General features: G+C 41.2%; 1 protein-coding gene across 1 annotated transcript in view; it reads right to left on the reverse strand.

Moving 5' to 3' along the window:
- Positions 1–4,170: 4,170 nt before the first annotated feature.
- Positions 4,171–26,433, reverse strand: part of LOC144499452 (AF4/FMR2 family member 3-like) — a 139,516-nt gene continuing 117,253 nt past the window's right edge. The window contains exons 5-6 of the mRNA XM_078221438.1: positions 7,329–7,415; positions 4,171–4,314 (exon numbers count right to left, since the gene is read on the reverse strand). Of these exons, the coding sequence (XP_078077564.1) occupies positions 4,171–4,314; positions 7,329–7,415 (231 nt within the window). The remainder of the gene's footprint in view (positions 4,315–7,328; positions 7,416–26,433) is intronic.

Raw genomic sequence — 26,433 nt, forward strand, 5'->3', positions numbered from 1 at the left:
TCAGTGAGGAACAATGTGTGAATCAACTGTGCTTCAATAAGGAGATCCTGACTGAAACTTTCCACCTAATGTAGTCACAACTACAATCTTAGAACAGGGAAAGAACCACATTGCCAGTGACTGTGGAGATGGTAGTGGTGATGAACCTTTATGTGTCTGGCTCCTTCCAGGCTGGGAATAGGCATTTTTGTAAACCTCACAGTTTGGCATCCACATGTGTGCAGGGGAGGTCACTGAGGCTCACTGTTCAAAGAGGGCCCCTGGTCAGGATCTCAGCAATCCAAGTAACAAGGATGATAACATAATGTTTATGTTACTGGGTGAGTGACTTGGCTTAAAAGTTGGAGCTATGTGTTCAAATCTCACCATTGCAACTAGGAATCTAAATTTAGTTAATTAAGTATATCTGGAATAAAATGTCAGTGGCAGAAATAGTAAGCACTATATTGTAACTGCCAGATTGTCTTTAAAACCAGTCTGGTTCATTACATTTGTTCAGGGAAGCAAGGTGCTATCCTTATCAATTCTGATGTACAATTGACTCCTGCCCTCTGAAATGATCTAGCAAGCCACTCAATTGCCAAGAAGATAGCTTAACACTACCCTTTCAAGGGCAATTAGGAACGCATAATTTGCCAGCAACATCCAAATAATATAAAATCTATTGGATGATAATTTGTTTAGCTCTTGAGATGCCTGTTAAGGCCCTATTATAATCCACAGCCATGATGGTAACAGGCTAACCTTGCATAACAGCCATTTGAACTGCCACTGAATCACTCAGACATTAGGAGGGTGCTATGAGTTCTGTAATGAAGCTGCAAAATTGTTCATTAGACACCACTGCATGTTGACACACAGGTGTGTTGGTTTGATTGGCAACTACTCCCTGGAAAGGATGGGCTTCAAGTTCTGAGCAAAGCCTGGTGCAAAATTGGTGCTGGACCCCTTTTTGTTCCTTGAGATTGACTGTAAGCTTCCTGGCAAGGTTTCAACTGCATCAAACATTTAGCTGTGAATACCAATCAGCATTCTTCTGTGGACTGCCCCATTGACGTCCTCATCTGACTCCTCGGCAGCTCGGTGCAACCTTGCCCCCTCCCCTGCCTTGCTTTGGCTAGAGCCCACTCATGATAATTTTTTCATTTTTGGAATATTTAATTGTTCCAATTATTAAAACAGTCACATTTTTTCTGTAAGTTTATCTACTATTAAGCAAAATATCAATATAATTAAATTGGCCTTGTAACTTTACAGATCTCTGATATTCAATTTGTTTTGTAGAATGGGCTCTCGCTTGTTTAAAACTGTGAGCATAGTAATATTAATGGATGTGCACTACATTAAATAATTGAGAAAGCTTTAAAAGGGGTGAATGGATAATTAGATTTATTAAGCTTGTAACCAGCATTAATCATTCACAAATCTTGCATTTGCCTACCGAACTGCAACATCTCAACATAGAAATTAAGCTGCTTGACAGTGATAATCACATAGAGCTTCCTATCAGGCTGTGATGAGAATATAAGTATAAATGGAGCACAAGTTAAGTGTTGAACAATTCTGGGCAATGTTAATATATACATTTGAGTCCAACAAGCTCTATTGGTCAGTATCTTATTGTTGTAGACAGATTTTATGTGGTCTCTTCTAGTCCACAATCAGGGTGTTTGTTTGCAAGGTGTGTGTATTTCCTTATCCTCTGTGATTTTTCCTCATTTAAAGTAAATTCCAGCAGCAGACATTTTGGTGATTTCAAAAATAAATAAGGTTATTTAGTATCACATTCCAACCCCAAATGTTTGAAGCATAAATTCTCAATCATCCATCTCACTCACACTACCACATGTGCAAGATTAGCTACAGATGAAATTTAAAGCTGCAATGATAAAAATTGAATTTATAACTCAATCGCTATGTTGATGTTGTCTTAGCAGAATTGATCCTTTAGTTGGATTGAAGGTCTTTTAGAAACAAACGATTCTTATGAAGGCGTGAAGCCTCTTGTAGATGGATAGCCAGGACATTGGTTCTCAAGTGGAGTTGAAAGGTGGAATGAGTAGTTTGGGCACAATAGAAGACTTTTGGTTATGATAGTTCAGCTATTTCAGATGTTTCCAGTTTTTCAGATGTTTTCCTGCTGAATTTGCTTTTTCAGCATATTTAAACTGCAGCCCCTGAAAGTTAGTTTCGGTCACATGACTACAGGGTTACCACTTCTGGGGTCCGGACCACCATGATGCAATAGCAGTTGACAATGATTATTCGCTGTTATATCTGCCCCAACATATTCTCCTTTATTTAATCTGGTACTTGGGGGATAAACAGTCCAGAGATCCCAAGTTCCTCAAATGCTCCTTCATCCTTAAACAAGGAGAAGCTCAAACTCAGGTGGTTATGAAGTACCCTTATTCAAGGCCACATTTGACCAAATATTGGCCGGAGAATTAAATATTGTCCACAATTTAAATGCCCATGGTCACATTTAAGTTGCAGCAACTTAACAGGTTTTGTGGCCAATTTCACAAAGTATGATCTCACAGTCTGTAATATCCAATATCTCCATGCTTGTACTGAGTGTGACATTATGTATAACAACTAGTTATTAGATAAGAAAATCAAATAATTCTACTGAAGCACTTAAAACACAAGTTGATAACAGATAGAATAGGGTTAATTAAGGTAAGGTTTGAAAATGAACATGGGAAACATGATGCCCATTTGTTGTTCTGCAGACAGGATGCTAGATTCATGACATTTGCTGATTTCTATGATTGCTGCATGCAGGTGGCACTGTTCATTGGCTGTGCATGTCAACAGGGTCTGATAACACAAGTAGTTAGTGCTGCTTTATAGTAAGTAGTTTGTACCACTTAAAGGGAAGGTGAATTGCAGGAAGTGGTGCTTGAAAGTAAATTGATTTTGAAGATTTTATCAAGATGAATCAGCCTGTGAGAGAGAATGCATCAAGGTTTTCTAATAATGGATTGGAAGCCTTGGTGCAGAATGTGGAGAGGAGGAGATACATCCTGTATCTCTGGTAGGGACATCAGATCTTGAATCATTGGGAGGAAGTAGCAGCAGAGGTCAATGTAAAAGTATAATTCAAAGAATATGGACGCAATGGAGGAAGAAGTTTAATGATCGCCAAGTTGTTAAGATGAATTAGTTCAATTGTCAAATAGCATATTGTATCATCTATATCCTAGTCTCATCCACTGCTCAATTCACTACATCCCCATTCCCCATCTACCGACAATTTTTACCAATCAGTATTCAACCTTACAATTTAATGCTTTAGCTCATCCACTTATGCCCACCACTCAAAGTGTGTACACACTGGCACTATTCAACCACAACAGACACATCACCCAAACATATTACAGTACACCTACTGACACTCTTCCATCTATCTTGCAGGTGAAGACAAAGGAAAGAGCTGGAGGAGGACAAGTACACCTATAAGTTTTAACACTCAAGGAATAGACAATGCTGGCCATTATGAGAAGGAGGTTCAATGAGACCGTGACCACTGATGGCACTGGAGGGTTTGGTAATGAGGGTGTTTACATACCTAATCCTCCTCTCTTCCCACTTCTCCCTCATTTCACAATCTCTTCTGATTCACAGAGTGAAGATGGAGTAAACACACACTTTCTTCTCTCCTCTCGGCATAACCGAACAAATATCGCCTTTTCATTTTCAGACACATAATAGGAGTCTTCATAGTAGAACAGGCAGAGAGTGAAGATGAGGAGTCACCATCACTTGATCTTACACTTGTAGCCAACAGCTCAGGTAATGACACTGCATGTACTTTGGAATGGAGGAGGAATCTGCAAGTGGTGAGGCAGCAGGCAAAACTAATGAGAGCCATGATAGTGCAAAAGGTAGCACAGGTGCCCGTTCTGCAGACACCGAAGCCAAACACTCATTTTGCTGACACAGATAAAGACTTTGATGGACTAAGCCAAAGAAGTTGGCTGATAGGCATACATAAACAAACGTTTGGTGAGCAGAAAAGCCTGCCGGAAAGCATGTGCACAATGTCAAGTAGGATGGAAGAGTTCAGCTCCAACTTGGCACAGGGCTTTGTGCAGAGCTTGGACACATCCTTTCCAAAGTGCACACTTGCAGATCCCACTGTAACATGACAACTGATAACCAATGTCACTTATATTGCAACACAATCAGCTTCAACTGTTGAATTGGAATCTCAGACTCCTGCCTTGCTAACCGAGGGTGCTGTAGCTTCTGCCCAGCTGCTGCAGCCTGAAGCTGGAACCTCTGGCTCCAGAGCTGCTTGAGGCTGTTCTACAAAACCATCTGTGGTCTCCTTAATTCAAGACCAGCAACCTTCCAGTTCCCAGACTGGGGCCATAAGGGAAGCACCTCAAAGGAGTACCAGGAAAGGTAAAGGCATACGGAAGACCAGAATTAAGGGAATGCTCAAGGGCCAAGAGTTTAATTTTGCATGCATTATTTAATATGTGTACTTATAAAATTAGATTTAAATTTGCATTTCCTGATTGTTTTTATTTTTCTGTTGATGGAAAGAGGTCAGTGGTACAGGAAAGATAAGGAGTATGGGTCTGTTGAATGAGGAAATAAGTTGAAGCTTCTGGTATCAAACATAAATAATGTGATCAAGTATGGACGGCACGGTAGCACAGTGGTTACCACTGCTGCTTCACAGATCCAGAGACCTGGGTTCGATTCCCGGCTTGGGTCACTGTCTGTGTGGAGTTTGCACATTCTCCTCGTGTCTGCATGGGTTTCCTCCGGGTGCTCCGGTTTCCTCCCACAGTCCAAAGATGTGCGGGTTAGGTTGATTAGCCATGCTAAAAATTGCCCTTAGTGTCCTGAAAAACATAGGTTAGAGGGATTAGCGGGTAAATATGTCGGGATATGGGGGTAGGACCTGGGTGGGATTGTGGTTGGTGCAGATTCGATGGGCCAAATGGCCTCTTTCTGCACTGTAGGGTTTCGATGATCCTATAAAGTGAAGGCAAAAATGGACAATCTATATTATAGCCTTCCTTCACTTACTCTTTTTACTTTCTCATCCACTCTTTCCCTTCTATTTTCCTCATTTTTTTTCATTGTTCAATACGCAGAGGAAGCCATCCATATTTCAGAGCAACTTCTTTCAACTTTTTCTGTCTGATAAAAGATACACTGCAAAACCAGTTGAGTCATCCCCTGTAGTGTATTCAAACTTTAGCCAATTCTAAGAAACATCCAAAAATGTGCATAAATAAACCCAGTAAGAAGTTTAACAACACCAGGTTAAAGTCCAACAGGTTTATTTGGTAGCAAAAGCCACACAAGCTTTCGGAGCTCTAAGGGGCTTAGAGCTCCGAAAGCTTGTGTGGCTTTTGCTACCAAATAAACCTGTTGGACTTTAACCTGGTGTTGTTAAACTTCTTACTGTGTTTACCCCAGTCCAACGCCGGCATCTCCACATCATAAATAAACCAGCAGCCAGAAGCAATGATGCAGCAACAAACCTATAAATACTTCATGATCCTTTTCAATAACATTGTAAGAGAAGTCCTTTCTATTTAACATTATGATCAATTGTTTGCGGTAAGACAACTTTATACCTGAATTTTATACTCCCCTGCCAGTGGGTTTGTGGGGGAGGAGGTGGGGGGAGTGGGGGGGTGGTGGTGAGTGTAGAATTTGTCAGATGGGCTTCCTGCTGGGTGCAATTTTACACTGGGGCAGGCGGGACCTCAGAAAGGATCCCCCATCCCTGCTCTCGGCCTCCCAACTGGGATCCTTGAGTGGCCAATTATTGACCACTTAAAGACCGTTTCATACCCAGCCTTAATTTATAGGCTAGCCAAAGGAGTTTCTACATGTAGGGGAAGGCCAAAAATAATCGCATGAAGTCCTTGGGTGGGAAAGGGGAGTGATGCCTTTATCAGAAGTCTCCTAGGACACCCCCCCTTAAGGTCTGGTAGCCTCAGCACCCACCTGCCCCCCCGGCCCTCTTCCTTTTACCCCAACCCCCCACTTTCTACCCTGCCTTCCCTCCTCACCCTGAGACCCCCAAAATTGATCTCTTCCTCGAATCCCAGGAGTTAGAGTCTGGGGTCTGCATGCAGTCTCTGTCCTGTCGACTGCAAATTCTAACACTCACCTGAAAAAGAAGCAACGCTTCGAAAGCTTGTGCTATCAAATAAACCTGTTGGACTTTAACCTGGTGTTGTGAGACTTTTTAATGTGCTTACCCCAGTCCAATGCCAGCTTCTCCACATCAATTCTGCCACTGCAGGGACTAGAGCTGCCAGCCAATCAGGTTAGCTGGAGGACCTCAAATATGGCACTTCCTCCCAAGTGACGGGCAGAAGTCTCACCTCCAGCCAATTAATGCTTGTTGGAGGGGATCTGTTCTCTGCTGACTCTTTAGATAGCAGGAAGGGAAAACTAGCCAGGCTAAAAGTCCTGGCCAAGGTGTTTCCTGGAGTGGGGAGTTGAACAAATGGCGGGAATAGCTCCAAATCAGTGTTTTGGACAGTGTTTCATACTCAGTCAACCATCATCAGCTGCTCTGCATGCTGTGCTGGCCATTAGTCATGCATGCAAACCCTCCTACCAAGATGGAAGTCCTGCAAATTACTCTCAGAAATATGCTAACATATATCCAACCTCACTTCCAAGTCTTACATGGCAGCATGGTGCCTAAAGAACAGACAGTACATGGTCTAATTTAGCCTTCTACGTCTTTATTTTTATCCATTCCATGGTATGGTCTTTGAAGAAAGATACAATTTTAAGCCATTACTTTGTCATAAAGATTACAAGTGACAAATTAACCTTGCTGTTAGGCTATGTTACATAAAATGTACACCACAGGAACAGGCCATCTGGACAATGCTCCACATGAACTTCCTTCCATTCTTTTTACTTCACCTCACTCCATTGACACAAATTTCTATTTTTTTTTCTCGCAAACGTATTTACTTAGCTTCCCATATTTTCTCCAACCACTCCATGTGCTCGCAAGCACGCTAATGCTGTGAGGTTATTAAACTGAAACCAAATTAATACACTGGCACTTCCATTCACTGCATAGTAATCCAATAATTACAAGTGCAATCATTAGTAATGTACCAAGTTGTGTCCTGATTGGTCCTTGATAACTTTCCGGTGAGCATCGAGAAAATTCAAGTTTACTCAATACTGCAGGTAATTTCTGTTGTTGCATCTTTTAATCACATTGGTTTAAAATAAAGTAAGAACAAAATTAAGCATCATTTTCAAAACACCACACTGAAAAAAATACCAGATCTATTGTTTCTACAATACTGTCACATTACCTTAGCTGGAATTAACAAAATGCTTGTTTCCCCCTTACTGGGTGTGTGAATGGCAGTCAATGGAGGTGGCCATGAATGGGTCATCTCCTGGGAACAAAATGAAACCAGAATTTAATGGAATTTGCATTGTGTAGTTTAAAACAAAATATGTTTTAAAAAACATTTAATGTGTATGTTTATGGGCTAGAAAATGCTAGTAGCATGTATCTTATCAAAAACAGATTTAACGGGGAGGAGTAATGAAGGCACAGATTACAACAGTACAAAACTGTTGTTATAAACAAACAAAACATACCAAAACCTTGCATTGAGAATCTGTATCAATGACCACAGACATTAATAATTTGTGAATATACTTACAAATTACAAAAAACAGTACTGGGGAAAGTGGGAGGGGTATTGTTGGGATGGCCTGAACCAGGCTGGGACCAGTGTTCTGGTAAATTGTATAACTAGGGTGGAGAGGGTTTTAAACTAAATAGTGATGGGAAGAGATCACATGAGGAGAGATGTGGTAAATTAATGAAAATGGACAAGGCAATAAAGCAGATTAGCAATAGCTGTAACCAAAATGTGGTAGGAAGGGACAGAACTTGCAAACATTGGATTACATCAGCAGATAAGGTCAAAGTTTGCAAGAATAGTGAAAAGACAGAATTATATAAAGACAAAAAGGCTGGGTAGATTCAATGGCAGGTGGGGTGGGGCGGTGGGGGGGGATTCAGTGGGAGTCCTAAAATCAGTTTCATACTGGCATGAATTTCCCTCGGGATATTGTGTTATTGGCTGCTATGGTCAATCAGGAAACCCACTGGAGGCTGGCGTGGAACTGATTAGCATTTCTCTAATTGGATGCAGATGAAGATCAGGCTGGAATCTTCCACCCATGCACAATTCTCTGAGACACAGCGGGAAAACAAGTGGCTCCAGAACATGTTCCGAACAACGTGGCATGCAGTGGTCAGGACTCACTTGAACAATGCCTGGGGCTGTCTCCAGAGTTCGGAATGGAGGCCACAAGCGACCCTGGATTCAGGAACACTACAGCAGTGGATAAGGGGAGCATCTATCAGATGGATCTTCCAGATTCATGAGGAGATCCATCTTCCAGCCTCTGAGTGTCCCTGGTAATCTTTTTTAGGAGGTCCAGTCTCTTCCATCAATCATGGGTCGGTGATCTTAGGTGCCTTTTCAATGTAGCACCCAGATCTAGTGGTGGGACCTGTGCCATCATGCCCACCCCACTACGGAATATGGCGCAAAACCCCTGGGTGCATATTTAATGATGTTGGGGCTGGAAGATATGGCATAGTTTCCTGCCAGCCTCTGTAGTGGAAACACTCCATGTTCCTACACCCGCCATGGGACTTAGTCCAGATGGGAGAATCCCATCCTCTGTATCTAAATGTGTACAGCATTCACAACAAAATGGATGAATTGATAGCAGAAAGATCTGATTGCAAGGTGACCAAGGCTAGGACTTAAATATTTAAGGGTATTCACATTTCCGAAGAGAAAGAATCCCAGCCTTTATCGTTAGCACAGATTTCAAAATTGGATTTCCCATGCCGGCAATCACAAAAAAAGGCAACTGAATTGCTGTAAGGTACAATAGTCTGAAACTGCAATTTGGAGCTATTACCCAAGGTCCCATTAATTAATCATTTTTATCCCCTTCAAGTGGCTAGAAGCCAACTGGTGAAGTTTATAACTTCAATTTGTACCGATTTTCTCCTGAGATTTGTACTTTGTCTATAATGACGCAGAATTTGCATTGCCTCTTTTTTGCAGCTTTTAAAAAGGGAGAGGGCAGAAGAAGAGAAGGAATATTTCAATGGGCTGTTCTAAAAAGGCATTTTATTCTATTTTGTAGGTAACCAAACAAAAATAATGCAACAATTATTGATTTTTGCTGCAGTTCTCTTTACAGTAAATGCTACAGGAGTTCCTCAGGACAGTGTGCTAGACCCAGTCATCTTCAACTGCTTCATCAATGACCTTCCCGCCATCAGAAGTGGATCTGCTCACTAATGATTACACAAAGTTCAGTTTCATTTGGAAATCCTCAGATAATTAAGCAGTCTGTGCTTGTATGGAACAAGACTTGGACAACATTCAGCTTGGGCTGATAAGTGAAAAGTAATATATGCGTGCAGCAAAAGTGTCAAAATCCTTCTCCAAAAAGGGAACATCTAACCACCTCTTCATGATATTCAATGGTGTTATCACTGTTGAATCCCTCACGCTCAATATCCTGGAGCAGGGTGTGGGACCATATACAGAAACATACTGGCCCAGCCACATAAGTGCTTTGAATAAAAGAACAGAGGCTAGGTATTCTGTAATGTGCATTTCATCTTTTGAATTTTGAATGCCTGTCCACCATCTACAAGGCACAGGTCAGGCGTGTAATAGAATTGTTATATTGTTATATTATTCTAAATCATATAGGAACTATACTGCTATGTGTAAGTATACATGTATACCCAGAGTGCCACATCACCAAAGCATCAAAGTATGGTTCCACAGAACATGGTGGGATCTGGAAAAATACACTTAATGAAAGTTCCAGTATCTTTGTCTAAAACATATGATTATTTTGAGCTTCTAGGAACTACAAGACATAACAGGAATATGCTCCATCAATGTTCCCTCTAATTTTCTTTCCACCCATGTGTGGAATGAATCTTGTTGTGTACACAAATATCAAGATAATATGTGTGTTGTGGTTTTTTTTTCAGAGACTAAATAATGCTGAAACTTCAGTTTACACAAAGACTCGCGAAGTCAGTATCCTGGTTAAAGACGTATCTTTATTTGACCAACAACTGCTGGGGGAGATAGCATTGGGCAGTCCAACACCTCACTGAAGAGAAAACCCTGAGCATTCCAAAACCACTCTGAAGTTACAAAACATCAGACAGGACAATTATACATTTTCAAGTTCACTTTTTCCGCCTTCCCGTTAGTTATGAACTAGTCATCATTAGTACAAATCAGTCAGTGTTAACGTTGTCATATACCTTAGCCAATTACATTCTACCCTCTGACATTCATGGGATTTCATTGGTCCATAGAATCCGGATGCTTCTTCCCCCTGTGGCTTAGCAACCTCTGCGCTTAGCTATAGAGTTCAAAAATACTGTTGTCACCAACTCTCAATTACGTCAATGGTTGAGTCAGACAGTTGATATTCCCATGTCTGAGAAGCATTGTCTTATTAATACAAATCAAATAGCTCTATTCATACTGTGGCTTTGGGAACCCATACTGTCCGTAACTTATGCTGATAAGAATATACACATTCTGTGGTTTCATTGTTCCAAAGAATGCGGTTCGTCTCATGCAGTTTTCATCCCATCATCTCTGGAGCAGCCTGCCTTTGGCTAAAGTGTACAGATCACTTTCAAAAATACCTTTTAAAATCTAAAGTACATGTTTAAATCAGAAATACTTGTTCAAATCTCTTGCTTGTTTAAACCTCCTACTGACTATATGTGACGTTATGCAGACAGTGCCCCTGTAAGGCTGATCTGGAGTCATTTCACTTAGTGCTCATAGTTTTATTCATGTCTTAAATCCCTGACTATTTGAAATTTCTCTCGATGTGGATGCGTGCTAGAAAATTACCATCGATGTGGAAGAAGAAGAAAGAATATTAAAACAAGGAATAATTAAGAAGGTACACTTTATTTATTGAAGATGAAATCAAAAAAAGAAAATTAAAACTGTAGAATTTTCAGTCACCTTTTACAATCTTAAATATAACTATTCATGCTTTCTTCATGCTTGAAATTAAAGATTAAATTCCTTGACCACTAATCACTCTCACTGGAGTCAATAGTTGGTAGGCTAGTTGATTTGGAGTAGATACATTTTCTCTTCTGTATTTACCACTCTTCCAGTGTTTATGTACCTTGTCACCATTTATTTCTCCAGCACTTGAAGTGTGAAATTTAATCCTCATGAGCATATCCAGGTGATTTTCTTTCAATCTGTTTCATAATTCAGTTTTGATATTATTCAAAGGCTAAAGTCACACTCATAATCAGTACTGGCAGCTTGAAAGGTTGTTCATATATCTATCAGTTGTGAAATTACACAATATTGTTCTGCATTTTGTATACTGAAACTCACCATTTCCTTTAAATGTGCCTTCAACTTTGCTTCATGTTTCTCTGTAACAATGTATTTGTAATCAGTGTATTGGTTCACAATGAACTCCTCTTCCATGGTGTTTTGGACAGATGACTTCAGTTGACATCATCGATTAAGATCAAACATTTTTCTATATTTAGCAATGAACTTTCTGATGTTTTCATTGCCAGATCTATAACTGATATGCAGTGATGAAAGTGAGGCATAGCCAAAAGCTACCCATTCATTTGGTTCCTTTTCTGGAAACCTTTTATCCACATGATTGCACAATTAGATTTTTCACCCTTTTCCAAGAGACTGTTTCTACATCCTCTCACCTTGTGAATCTTGGCCCTTACCAACTGTACAGCTTCAGATGTTGTCAAAGAGCACTTTCAGAAAGCATTTGGACAGTAATTCTACCAAACACTGTCTTATGCACTGCAAACCATTATTCTCACGAAACTGATCTCCAAACTCCGTGGCCTGGGTCTCGGTACTTCCCTCTGCGACTGGATCCTGAACTTTCTAACTCGCAGACCACAATCAGTAAGGATAGGCAAACAACAGCTCTTCCACGATCATCCTCAACACCGGTGCCCCACAAGGCTGCGTTCTCAGCCTCCTACTTTACTCCTTATACACCTATGACTGTGTGGCCAAATTCCCCTCCAATTCGATTTTCAAGTTTGCTGACGACTCCACCGTAGTAGGTCGGATCTCAAACAATGACGAGGCAGAGTACAGGAATGAGATAGAGAATCTGGTGAACTGATGCGGCAACAATAATCTCTCCTTCAATGTCAACAAAACAAAACAGATTGTCATTGACTTCAGGAAACGTAAAGGAGAACATGCCCTTGCCTACATCAACAGGGACAAAGTAGAAAGGGTCGAGAACTTCAAGTTTTTAGGTGTCCAGATCACCAACAACCTGTCCTGGTCCTCCCATTCTGACATTATAGTTAAGAAAGTCGACCAACACCTCTACTTTCTCAGAAGACTAAGGAAATTTGGCATGTCAGCAATGACACTTACCAATTTTTACAAATTCACCATAGAAAGCATTCTTTCTGGTTGTATCACAGCTTGGTATGGCTCCTGCTCTGCCCAAGACCGCAAGGAACTACAAAAGGTCGTGAATGTAGCCCAATCCATCACGCAAACCAGCCTCCCATTCATTGACTCTGTCTACACTGTCGGCTAAGCAGCCAGCACAATTAAGGACCCCATGCACCCCGGACATTCTCTCTTCCACCTTCTTCCATCGGAAAAAGATACAAAAGTCTGAGGTCACGTACCAACCGACTCAAGACAGCTTCTTCCCGGCCGCTGTCAGACTTTTGAATGGACTTACCTTGCATTAAGTTGATCTTTCTTTACGCCCTAGCTATGACTGTAACACTACATTCTGCACTCTCTCATTTCCTTCTCTATGAACGGTGTGCTTTGTCTGCAAAGCATGCAAGAAACAATACTTTTCACTGTATGTTAATATATGTGACAATAATAAATCAAGTCAAATCAAATCAAAAGATCATGCATCTCTGAACTTATAAGTAAATTATTAGCACCATGTTTTCATCAACAATGGTTAGCACCGCTGCCTCACAGCGCCAGGGACCCACGTTCGATTCCCGGCTTGGAGTCTGCACGTTCTCTCTGTGTCTGCATGGGTTTCCTCCGGGTACTCCGGCTTCCTCCCACAGTCTGAAAGATGTGCTGGTTAGATGTATTGATGTGGAGATGCCGACGTTGGACTGGGGTAAACACAGTAAGGAGTCTAACAACACCAGGTTAAAGTCCAACAGGTTTATTTGGTAGCAAACGCCACAAGCTTTCGGAGCGCTGCTCCTTCATCAGGTGAGTGGGAGTTCTGTTCACAAACAGGGCATAGGGAAAGAATCGCATTTCAATCATTATTCATTATTCTGTAAATTGAGTTTGTGTCTTTATATGCCCTGTTTGTGAACAGAACTCCCACTCACCTGACGAAGGAGCAGCGCTCCGAAAGCTAGTGGTGTTTGTTACCAAATAAACCTGTTGGACTTTAACCTGGTGTTGTTAGACTCCTTACTAGATGTATTGGCCATGCTAAATCCTCCCTCAGTGCACCTGAACAGGCGCCAGAGTGTGGCGACTAGGAGATTTTCACAGTAACTTCATTAACCTTGCAGTGTTAATGTAAGGCTACTTGTGACACTAATAAATAAATAACAATAAATTTATGATAAAAATACAGGTGAATCTCCAACATAACTCCTGCATGGCCAACATTGTTGATTAGCTCCAAAAACTAAAAAGCATAGCATTTGCTACATCAGGTATATGCAGATACTTTGCCATGTGATCACTTATATTTTGCAGAGTTCGCAGTACTGTTCATTTGTTCTTCAAGTACAACATAGTATATGAGAACTTTAACTTATTTTGGCCTTGATTGTTGTCTATCCATCAGTTCCAGTCTAATTTATTTATCTGTAATGGTTTGTTATGGCATACTTTGCATACCAAATCCCACTGGATGTGAATTTATGCTTGAAGAATATGTACAACAGATTCATGACTTTTGTTTGATAAATGCCTTTTCATGTACTCCGACTTCCATCTACCTTCCCATTTCTCACCAGTAGAAAAGTTGTTGGATATACTAGTTTCAGCACAAATTTTATAGATCAAGTCAACATCAACATTATACCAGAATATTTGAACGTGAGGCAACATTTCTTCTCAGGATTTCTCACTTAGTTGATTGATGTTGTTGGGAAGACAAAGGTAGTTTTAAGGGATTTATATTTGTATTGGTAAACATTAGAAATAAAGTATAGTTTTAACTGGGTTTAATTTGATGTTTGTATGCCTGGAAGGGTAAAACCTATAGTTAGGTTCATGCTGGACAAAGGGGTCTGTATGTGTGAGGGTTAGTTTCATTCCAACTATGACTTTATTGTGCTTAGAGTGGGCAATGATGTGAAGAGTAAATAGGCCAGCAAAAGTATGCAGGTGTTGCTTAGCAACTGGAGGCCCTTTTAAAGGGAAAAAAAACTTTTTTGTTCTTAGTTTAGCTGAAGCTGAGTGCAGTTGGAGACAGGACACCGGACAGTGAACCTCTTTCATCTTTCAACTCTGCCAGAAGATGGACTGGGACAGGACAGGATCGGCAAAGAGGCAAGTTTCTCAAAGAACCAGTTAGTCTCCAGATAACCAGGGTATTGGGACTGAAGTTAAGAGAACAGTATTGTTCAGAAGAGTTCAAAAGTAAACCAGATGACTCTCTGGTGCAGGGGGGTGGGGAGAGGGGGGGAGGCTGTCTGTGGGGGGGGGGGAGGTAGATCAGATTGCTCTTTGGTGGGGGGGGGGAGGCGGATCAGATGGCTCTCTGGTGGGGGGAAGGAGGGAGGCAGGTCAGATTGCTCTCTGATGGGGGGGAGGGAGGGAGGTGGGTCAGGTGGCTCTCTGGTGGGGGGTGGAGGGAGGTGGGTCAGACCACTCTCTGGTGGGGGGGGGAGGGAGGTGGGTCAGATGGCTCTCTGGTGGGAGGGGGAGGTAGGCGGGTCAGATGGCTCTCTGGTGGGGGGGGAGGGAGGCAGGTCAGGTCATTTTCTGGTGGGGGAAGAGAGGGAGGCAGGTCATATGGCTCTCTGGTGGAGGCAGAGGGAGGTGGGTCGGATGGCTCTCTGATGGGGGAGGGAGGCGGGTCAGATGGCTCTCTGGTGGGGGAGGGAGGTGGGTCTGATCGCTGTCTGGTGGGGGGGGAGGGAGGCGGGTCAGATCGCTCTCTGGTGGGGGGGTGGGTGGTAGATGGGCAGGGGGGTCCACTGCCACTCTGCATGTGATCGTGGGGGGAAGGGGGTTCCGCTGCCACTCTGCGTGCGATCGGTGGGGGGGAAGGGGACAGGAAGCCACAATTGGTCTGGGTAGTGGGGGGTGGGGGGATAAGGGGGACAGTAATGTTATGGGGGGTGGGGCAATGTCTGTCGGGTCCAGGGGGGAGGCATTATCCAGCCCGGGAGCGATGTGGCAGGTGAGCGTTTTTCTATTTTTTTACTGCGCATGCGCAGTTGAAGGCTCTGATTGGAGCTGCAGGGTTTCGGGTGCGTTAAGCCCCACCCACAGGCTTCTGCAGCGCGATTCAAAATTCCTGGTTTTTTTTCAGGCAGAGTGTATATGGGGGCGCCGGAGAACGGGTCTAAAAGTCAGATCTGAAAAACTCCCAGATTCAAGTCCGCCCAGCACTTAGAATCAAAATGGTAAAATCGGGCCCAAAGTGTTCTGAGTTAAAGAGACACATGCAGTAACCAAATTTAAAGTGAGAGTCCAGACTTCAGAGGTAAATCAAAAGTTTGATGTCATCTTATTAGAGTCTGGGAATCAATAGTTAAAGCAATTTGGAACAGTTTGTACAGCAGTCAAGACAAAGAAATCCTAAAGGAGGTTGTGTAAAGCCTGGACTGGATTCAATGTTAACAGTGGAGCAGAATCTCTGTTTAAGAGTGTAATTTGGAAAACTCGGACTGGAGTTTGAAATGCAAACCGTTAATGGAAAGCATTGTTGTGAAAGTTGATTTTTAAGCGTGTTTCTGAAGCGGATTTTGGAAACTCTCATCTGGGGGAGTTCTGAAGAAAATTCTACAGAAACTAACTTGAGTTCAGAGTTCTTTGTATCCTCACTGGCTACAGGGGAGGTACAGTAAGAAGTCTAACAACATCAGGTTAAAGTCCAACAGGTTTATTTGGTAGCAAATACCACTAGCTTTTGGAGCGCTGCTCCTTCATCAGGTGGAGTGGGAGATGTGCTCACAAACAGGGCATACAGAGACACAAACTCAATCTACAGAATAATGATTGGAATGTTAATCATGACTACACATCATGACTACAGGGGAGGTCATGATGTGGAGATGCCGGCGTTGGACTGGGGTAAACACAGTAAGAAGTTTAACAACACCAGGTTAAAGTCCAACAGGTTTATTTGGTAGCAAAAGCCACACAAGCTTTCGGAGCCCCAAGCCCCTTCTTCAGGTGAGTGGGAATTCTGTTCACAAACAGGGCATATAAAGACACAAACTCAATTTACATGAATAATGGTTGGAATGCGAATACTTACAGCTAATCAAGTCTTTAAGATATGATCAAAGGGAGACCTGATAGAAGACTACAAGATTATCAGAGGCATGGACAGAGTGGATAGTCAGAAGCTTTTTCCCAGGGTGGAAGAGTCAATTACTAGGGGGTATAGGTTTAAGGTGCAAGGGGCAAGGTTTAAAGGAGATGTACGAGGCAGATTTTTTACACAAGAATAGTGGGTGCCTAGAACACGTTGCCAGGGGAGGTAGTGAAAGTGAATACGGTAGTGATTTTTAAGGGGCGTCTTGACAAGTACATGAATAGGATGGGAATAGAGGAATATGGTCCCCGGAAGGGTAGGGGGTTTTAGTTAAGTCGGGCAGCATGGTCAGTGCAGACTTGGAGGGCTGAAGGGCATGTTTCTGTGCTGTAATTTTCTTGTTCTTTGTTCAGAGTATGTCTATTTGACCACAGCCAATCTGTGTACTTTAAGCAACTTTGTGTTACTGAGACCATTGTACCTTAAGACATATTTTATAATCCGTGATAATCTTAAAATCTGTGTATTTGTTACAGTAAGTGGGGTATAAAGGAGTATTGTATCATTATCCAATCTTTTCATGTTTAGGAAATGTTTTTTCCTGTTGTTAAAGCTAATTTGTGGTCCTGTGACTCCGTTTCTCCATGTTTTATTTTAAAGAAAGTAAAAATTATGACCTTCTGAGGTTCCATTCTGAGATCTTCCTGTCCAGTTATAACATCAACTGGGAACGTAATAATATTTATTGCTTTCATTTAGACATGGGTATTAAAAGGATATGCTGTAAATAACCCACATAAAATCATTATATTCAAATGAAATGCATAGAAATCTACTAATTAGCTCATAAGTCACCAGTTGACAAATATACCTTATTAGACCTCACTTTAACTAAAAAATACTACTCTTAAATAGCTTATCATTGAAGTAATTTTGACTGATGTTGATGTCCTGCACAAAATTCCTGCAGAATATGACTGCTGTGGACTGCTGTGATTTAGCTGATCTGAGCATTTTCAGAAACTCAATCTATCTAAAAGAAAGAACTTACATTTATACAGAATTGAACAAAGATCATTGTGAGACTTCCAGAACAAACTGTTAACTACTCTTTCAATAATGCTTAGAAATGTTAATATTGTGACAGGGCTGGACAGACTGGATGCAGAGATGCTGTTTCCCTGACTGATGGGGTCTAGAACAAGGGGCCACAGTCTCCACCACAGAAGGTCAAGTGGAGGCCAAGTCACAAAATATACTTAAGAAGGAAACCCTGAAAAGTGCGAGGTGATACACTTTGGAAGGAGTAATTTGACAAGGAAGTATACTATGAAAGGTCTGACACTGGGACGTTCCGAAGAACAAAGGGACCATGCCATGTTTGAAGGCGGAAGGGCAGGTTATTAGGGTTGTGAAAAAGGCATATGGCACTTTATCAATCGGGGTCTAGATTACAAAAGCAGAGAGCTCATGATGGAGTTATATAGAACTTTGGTGAGGCCACAGCTGGAGTACTGTGTGCAGTTCGGGTTTTCTGAAGCATTTGATTGCACTGGAGGTGGTGCAGAGAAGATTCAACAGGACGCTGCCTGGGAAGGAACATTTAAGTTATGATGACAGATTGGATAGGCTTGGGTTGTTTTCTCTGGAGCAGAGTAGACTGTGGTGTGACCTGATTGAGGCATTCAAGATTATGAGGGGCATGAGCAGGGTGAATAGGTTGCAGCTGTTCCCCTTAGTTGAAGGGTCTGTCATGAGGGGACACAAGTTAAAAGTGAGGGGTGGGAGGTTTAGGGGGGATTTGAGGAATTTGTTTTCTTTACCCAGAGGGTGGTGATGGTCTGGAATGCACTGCCCAGGAGGGTGGTGGATGTGGAATGCCTCACATCCTTTAAAAAGTACCTGGATGAGTACTTGGCATGTCATAACATTCAAGGTTATGGGCCAAGTACTGGCAAGTGGGTTTAGGTGGGCAGGTCAGGGCCTTTCATGCATCGGTGCAAACTCAATGGGCCATAGGGCCTCTTCTGCACTGTAGTATTCTGTGATTCTGTGAAATAGATAGATTCGTAGAGACTGAAGGCATCAACGGGTATCGGGAGAGAGCAGGAGTATGATATTGAGATAGAGGATGAGCCATAATAATATTGAATGGTGGAGCATGCTCGAGGGGTTGAATGGTCTACTCTTTTTTATGTTTCTATGTTTAATAGCATTTTGTCATCTATTGTTGTTGGGCTAACTGGCCATAGTTCCACATTTTCTCTCTTCTTTCTTTCTTGAATAAGGACACACAAGCACACTCTAGGAAATAAAATAGCCTTACTAACTCCTGCATTGCAGATTATCTCTCTTGGAGAACACTGTTGCCAATCCCAAGTTGAGACTAGCACTGAAAATTGGTTCAGCATGATCCAGTAACTAGTTCTGACAAACTCACAGCATTAACATTCCCAGAGAAGAGCCAGAGAGCGCAGCTGCACAAGTCCCCCTCAATAGTGATAACATAAGCTTCCAGTTCTTTGGATATCCATGCCAATCTCATATTGAATTCTTCAGTCAACTAAGACCCATAGAGGACACTGAAGTCACTTACACTTACTTGAATAACGAGGCTTCCACCACCCCTTTCTTAAATGTTATGTTTGCTATTTTCATTGATTAGCAATGTGTCTCTACAGAAAATGTTTATAAAACCCAAGGAGGGAGCTTGTCAGGTTCAGGGGATTTGTTGCAATTTTCTCCCATAGATTTTTCCAGTACAACTTAATGAACTGATTTATATTAAGTTTCTCATTCTTACTACACGATTGGGGCTCCTCATTGTTTGCATAATTTTTTAAATGTTTTCTACTGTGGAGATAGATACAAAGTATTGGTTTAATATCTCTGCCATTTCCTTATTCCCCATTAGAATTTCTCCAGTCGCTACCTCTAATGGGCCCATTTTACTTTCACTAATCTGTCCCTATTACATACTTATTGAAAAGTTTATAATCTGCTTTTTTATGTTTCTTGCTAGTCTACTTTCATATTCTTTTATCTCTTCTGTTTTCAATATCATGGTCCTCCTTTGCTGAATTCTAAAACCCTCCCAATAACCTGGCTTACTATTCTTTTTATCAATATTATAGGTTTCTGCCTTTGATCTAACACTATCTTTAACTCCTCCTGTTGGCCATGGTTTTTCTGTGGTGGTTTTTGTGACGTAAAGGAATGTATATTTGTTGCAAATTACGTATTACTTCTTTAAAGACTAGCCATTGTTTGTCTACCATTAAACCTACCTTAGCCAACTCACCTCTCACACCTAGCTAGTTTGCTTTGTTTAAATTTAAGACCCTAGTTTCAGACTTAACTAATAACTCTCAGATGCAGTGTAAAATATTAATCACATGATGTTTACTCTTCTTTAGAGGCCTCTTTACTACAAAGTTATTAATTCACCATTTCTCACTGCACAATACTAGATCCAAAATAATCCTAGTAGGTTCCTTGACTAGGGTCCAATAATCTATATCTTTACAAATTAGAGGGTGCTGTCCACACAAAGGAAAATTGCCAAAATACAAGAAAACATCAATAAACTTCCAGAATGTCAGTTTAATTAACAAATTAATTTGAATACAGAGAAATATGAGATTAATCATTTTGGCAAAAAGAATAACGAGGCCACATACTGCTTGGATAATAAGAATGTGGAGATGCCGGCATTGGACTGGGGTGAACACAGTAAGAGTTTTAACAACACCAGGTTAAAGTCCAACAGGTTTATTTGGTAGCAAATACCATGGTATTTGCTACCAAATAAACCTGTTGGACTTTAACCTGGTGTTATTAAAACTCTTACTGGATAATAAGGAACAGAGAAGGAGTGGGCTATTAAACCCCTTGAGCCTGTTCCTCCATTCAATGGGATCATGGCTGATTTGCGAATTAACTCCATATACCCACCTTTGGCCCATATCCCTTAATACCTTTGGTTAACAAAACTTAATCTTAGTTTTCAGTTGAAGAATGAATCTACCATCAATTGCTATTTTAGGAAAACAGTTCCTGGACCATAAAGTCTCTTTGGACCATCACAGTTTATAGTTTTTCACCATTTCAAATGTACCTTTTTCTACCATTTTTAGAGCCAAAAAGGATGAGTATGTGTCCACACTGAAATTCACTTGCCACAGTTTTTTCATTCATTTTATTTATCAATAGGTATTTGTAATTTTATTCTTCCATCTACACTGCTTTCAGTGCTGCCTATCTTTGTATCATTGGCAAATTTTGATGGCCCATACCTTCCATGCCCTGGGGCTGAAGCTCAAAGACACTCTGGAGGATGTGCGCGGGGACCCCTTAGACATCCCCACTCAAGGACTACATGGGAATTGGCTGGGGAGTTTCAACTTCCAACAGGCAATTACCCCTGTGCTAGGAACCATCCAAATTCTTGATTTAAGTTGGAGACTTAGGCCAGTTGTGACTCTCTTGCAGAACAGTTAGTCAGGAAACTTTAGAATGATTAAAACCACTTCTAACCCTTGGATAACTATAGTGCTGATCTTCTGACATGCCACTAGACATCCCCTCCCCCACCCATACCCAGGTATCCCTTTCACCACTTCCCTGCCTCCTGAGCACCTAGCCACTCTCACTGCCAATGCCATCCCAAATACCATCCTGACCACCCAAATCCCCACCTCCTGACTGACCACGAAACCCACTCCACCCCCAACCATCCCCCTCTGAGCATCCAGCCTCTGAACACCCGATACCCATATCCTTCAACTACGCCTCCTGCCCCTCCACCCCCTCTCCCGCCAACCAGCCGGCACTCTCACTCCCAATCCTGACTACCCCATGTCCCCTGACTGATGACCTGCCCCCTCCACAACCTAACTACCCACTATACCCCAACTATAATTTGACCACCTAACCCGTGACTACCCCCCCACTCGACGACTGACCACCAAGCCCCACCCCACCCACCCCTCTGACTAACCATACCCTCTACCCCTAGCCCTGACTACCCTCTCTGACAATCTGACTCCCCCCAATCCCATTACTACACGAGCCTCCCAATAGTACTATTTCAATGAGGTGCAGGGGAGTTACCTCTTGTGTCATGGGCAATCATTATCCCTCAACCAACATCATAAAGCAATTTATCTGGTCATTTTCATATTGCTGTTTGCGGGAACTAGCTGCATGCAAGTTGTTTGTTATGTTTCCTGTTAGATGAGTGACTCCATTTCATTGGCTGAAAAGCACTTTGGGATCCTCTGGGGTTGTCAAATATAAATGCAAGTCTTTATTTTTTTAAACAGCAAAGCAAAGTGCACAATTTTCCAATCTAAAGGAATAATTCTCCAATCCAGAGAATTTTGTAAGACTATAGCTTGGGTTTCTGCAAGTAACATTTGTATCATACAAGTGACAGACAATGACCACCTCCAACAAAAAAGAACGTAACCATCTCCACTTTTCAATGTTTTTGATCTGTGATGCTCCTGTGAAACATGTTGGGAAGTTTAATACAGATGTTGCCACAACTGCTGAATTTTACCAGCATTTTTCTGATTTTATTTCAGATTTCCAAACTCCGCAGCCTCGTGTTTTAATTTTGGAAACTTTAACGTGTTAAAAGATTCTATTTATATACAAGATATTATTTGCTTGACTTTTTATTACAAAGTGAGGGATTAGAGCCAAGGCAAATTTTTTATCTCAGTGCTAGTTACCCGGTTAGAAAGGAAAGAGAAATACAGCGAGTGTTGATGTCAACAATTGCAAACACGCTTTAAGTGCACTGCCATTTCACTGGAGAAATCTGTTATTCGCTGCTTCACTGTTTGCTAATTGTTTCCATATGCAAGTCGATTCCAATATCTGCAAAGCTCTGTTGGAAGGATGGGATATAATTGCACATCGCTGGCAAAGGATCCTACCCTTCAATTTCACAATTTTATACTAATTTATTTCGTCTCTATTTATCAACAAGAAAAACCTAATTGCAAATAATCCTCGCTTAAGTATATTCTCCTGCAGCATGATTAAATTATTTCAATGAATTTCTAACCAACTCAAATTTCAAGATTATGGTTTATTTTATGGCCAAAGCCCTCTGGTTGTACTTCAACATACGTCACTCATGTAGTTCAAGTGCCAATCAATATAAGACAAAACGGAAAAGATTATTATCTTCTTCAAGGTACAATGATCAGTAAAAACAGTGAGAAATACATATGTGTTATAAAGGGGGTTTGGCTAACACAATTTGTTTCTTGATTCTACATGGTCATTACAAGTGGATTATACAAAACATTTTAATTTAAGCAGACCATAAATTAAGTCAGAAAGACAAAGGGAATGGTTCTCTAATATGTGCTAATTGTGGTTATTTACCATTTAAAACAAAGTAGGGTCTTAGGCAATTTAAACCACATGACCTCCAATTTCTCTCCATTAGATTCTGCTTGCCGTTCTCAATGTTATGGCTGTTACTGTACTTAGTGGTCCCTCTGATCTTTCCACATATTACTCCTAACCTCGAAGAATGCCATTCTATACAATTTCCTCCTCCGTTCATGTTCACTGAAATTAAGAATTCTCAGAGTGTCTGTTACATATTGGATGTCTTGTCTGGCTTCTTATACTTTGCAAGCCAGTGCATTGTGAGATTGCAGGATCCACACTTGCCTTTCGTTCAACTGCGACAGTAATAAGGAACAGTTCCAAATTTAATAACCTTGTGTGTCTACTTGTATACTGATTAATCTTGAAAGGTACCAGGACAGAAAACATAACAGTGTCCCCTAATCACATTCATTCCTTACTAGATTGTCAAAGCTATGAGATGGAACCATTGAATTCTACAGAGCTCTAACAATAGTGGATTGACCACATATATACCACAAAGGAAAGGACAATCAGACAGGCTATATAATGTGCAGCTCATCCACTTCTCTTTGATCTATGCCCTGCAAAAGTTCTGTTCTGCCTTCCTCAGTTTTCCTTTCCTACTACAATGTAGAAACTTTTAAAGTGAAGCATTACCTGACCATTAGCTCTTGAATTTTCTTGGATTGGCTCACATACTTTTCAATCTTGGTGATATGTTTCATGATGAGTTTTGGCCCTTTGCCTCATTTCTCAATTAAAATCTACTTGTATGTGGCTTTAGTTTCACTCTAATCCAAAAAATACAAACCACCGTGGTTATTTATGATACCACTGGAATGAAAGTTCAGGGTATTACACGAAGCGGTTATTCTACATCTACACCTAGAATTACATAAAAATGATGATATGGAAACAGACCATTCAACCCAATCAGTTCATGTTGCTATTTATCCTCCATTGGAGCAGTGATCCTTATCCCATGTGGCAGTCTGTTGCCACATTCTTTATTCTCACAAAACATCTGCTCCCTGTCTACCTCTAATCAGCAGTTTAAAAATATAAAACCATTTAAGAAGTGACATATTGAGTGGTATTTTCCACATCCCCTGCAGCATGTTTTGCAGTGGCAGAGGCAGCCTGTTATTGGTTGGTGGCAGCATCTACCGGTCCCGCCACCATCAATGGGTCTTCCCGTTGTTCATACCTGCTGCTGCTGGGGAACCTGCATCCAACAGTTGCCATCGGCAGGACTGGAAGATCATGCTGACGGGAACAGCTGGAAAATTTTGCCCATTGTGATAAGTGGCCAGTTAACCCATTTTACACTTTACTCTTTAGTTTCAACAGACTGTTCCCTCTGTTACCATATGATGAGATAGAGTACAGGAAAAAGATAAAGAATCTGGTAAACTGGTGCGATGACAATAATCTCTCCCTCAATGTCAACAAAACAAAGGAGATTGTCATTGACTTCAGGAAGTGGAGTGGAGGACATACCCCTGTCTACATCAACGGGGACAAAGTAGAAATGGTCAAAAGCTTCAAGTTTTTAGGTGTCCAGATCACCAACAACCTATCCTGGTCCCCGCCATGATGACACTATAGTTAAGAAAGCCCACCAACGCATCTACTTTCTCAGGAGACAAAGGTAATTTGGCATGTCCACTACGACTCTCACCAACTTTTCAGATGCACCATAGGAAGAATTATTTCTGGTTGTATCACAGTTTGATATGGCTCCTGCTCTGTCCAAGATCACAAGAAACTATAACGTGACGTGAATGAAGCCCAATCCATCATTAAAACCAGCCTCCCACCTATTGACATTGTCTACACTTCCTGCTGCCTCGGAAATGCAGCCAGCATAATTAAGGACCCCACACACCCCGGGCATACTCTCTTCCACCTTCTTCCATCAGGAAAAAAGTACAAAAGTCTGAGGACACGTAACAACCAACTCAAGAACAGCTTCTTCCCTGCTGCCATCAGACTTTTGAATGGACCTATCTCGCACTAAGTTGATCTTTCTCTACACCCTAGCTATGACTGTAACACTACATTGTGCACTCTCTCCTTTCCTTCTCTATGAACGATATATTTTGTCTGTATAGCATGCAAGAAACAATACTTTTCACTGCATACTAATCCATGTGACAATAACAAATCTAAATCAAAAATCAAATCATACCTTTGGCTATTCACCACAACACAATTAGCACTCAAAGAAGCATTTTTAAAAATTCTACTACAATACAGCAAAGCAGGAGGAGGAAATCATAATACATTTTTTTGTCAAAGTCAGTGCCATCACTTTGCAGCACAAGTATATTAAAAATGGGCTCAAATGTTTGTATGACTTTCATTTTGGGCCACAATGATATTTTATTTTGTATACATAGTACCTGCAAATTATACAGAAGACATAAAATGAACACAAGGTATTACAGTGAACATTACTAGTTTCCATGAAAATGAAATTCAATAAGCCCAGTGGTTATAGACTCAATACAAGATATTTAAACTAATATGAGTTCAATTTTCTGTTGACTGGCTGCAATAGCTTTGAGGAACTGATGACAACAAGGCAGATTTAAAAAAAAGAGTTTATTTGGGGGAAAATAACTCCATACAAAACAAAGATAAGAATGCTTACTCCGCAACTCCCGGACTCCAATTACAAGAAAGTCCATGCTCCTGCTCTTGGTTCGTGAACCACTCTGCAATTGTCCCAATGGGTCATGTGACCCTGACAACGCGCCCTTAAAGGAGCATGTTACCACATCCCTCCCCCTTTAAGTCCTTAATTAATATTTTACAATAACAACAAAACTATTTTGCAATATTATGCAGCAAAAGGGGGAAACTTAATACAGTCTCTCATAAAGTAAGTCTATCTGGAGACTTTCTAATTCTTTGAGAGCACCATAATTCTTTAGCAGGTGCTTCATCAGTCGAGGTAGTTTTGTCTTGAACGACAGTAGGTAGGCTTTCAGTTTGCAAAGGTTCTCTAGTGCAGATAATCTCATTAGTTCCCACTGGAGTATTACTCAACCCCTCCTCAGGGTTCTTGGATTCAGTTCTAGTTGCAATCGCTAGAGCCACACTTACAGGTATAGCAAGGACAGACTTGGTACTGTGCATGGTTCTCTTCTCCTCAGGTAGTCCACATGCTTTTCCATTTTCTTCCTTTCTACACTAACTATGTATTACATTGGACCTGCCATGGCCACAACCATCCCATGGACCCAATTCGGACCAGCATTGAAATTACTTACGTAACCTAAATCATTTACCTGAAAAAACCTCTCAACCTTGGTGGGGTCATGATATCTTTTCTGAGCATTCTGTTTTACTTCCATCTCCCCAACAAATTTGGAAATATTAAATCAAGTTTTGTCTGAAGATTCTTCCCATAAGCAATTTAGCAGCGGTATCTCCTGTAGTAGCATGAGGAGTTATTCT

This window comes from Mustelus asterias, chromosome 10 (genome assembly GCF_964213995.1).
Source record: "Mustelus asterias chromosome 10, sMusAst1.hap1.1, whole genome shotgun sequence".
NCBI lineage: Eukaryota > Metazoa > Chordata > Chondrichthyes > Carcharhiniformes > Triakidae > Mustelus > Mustelus asterias.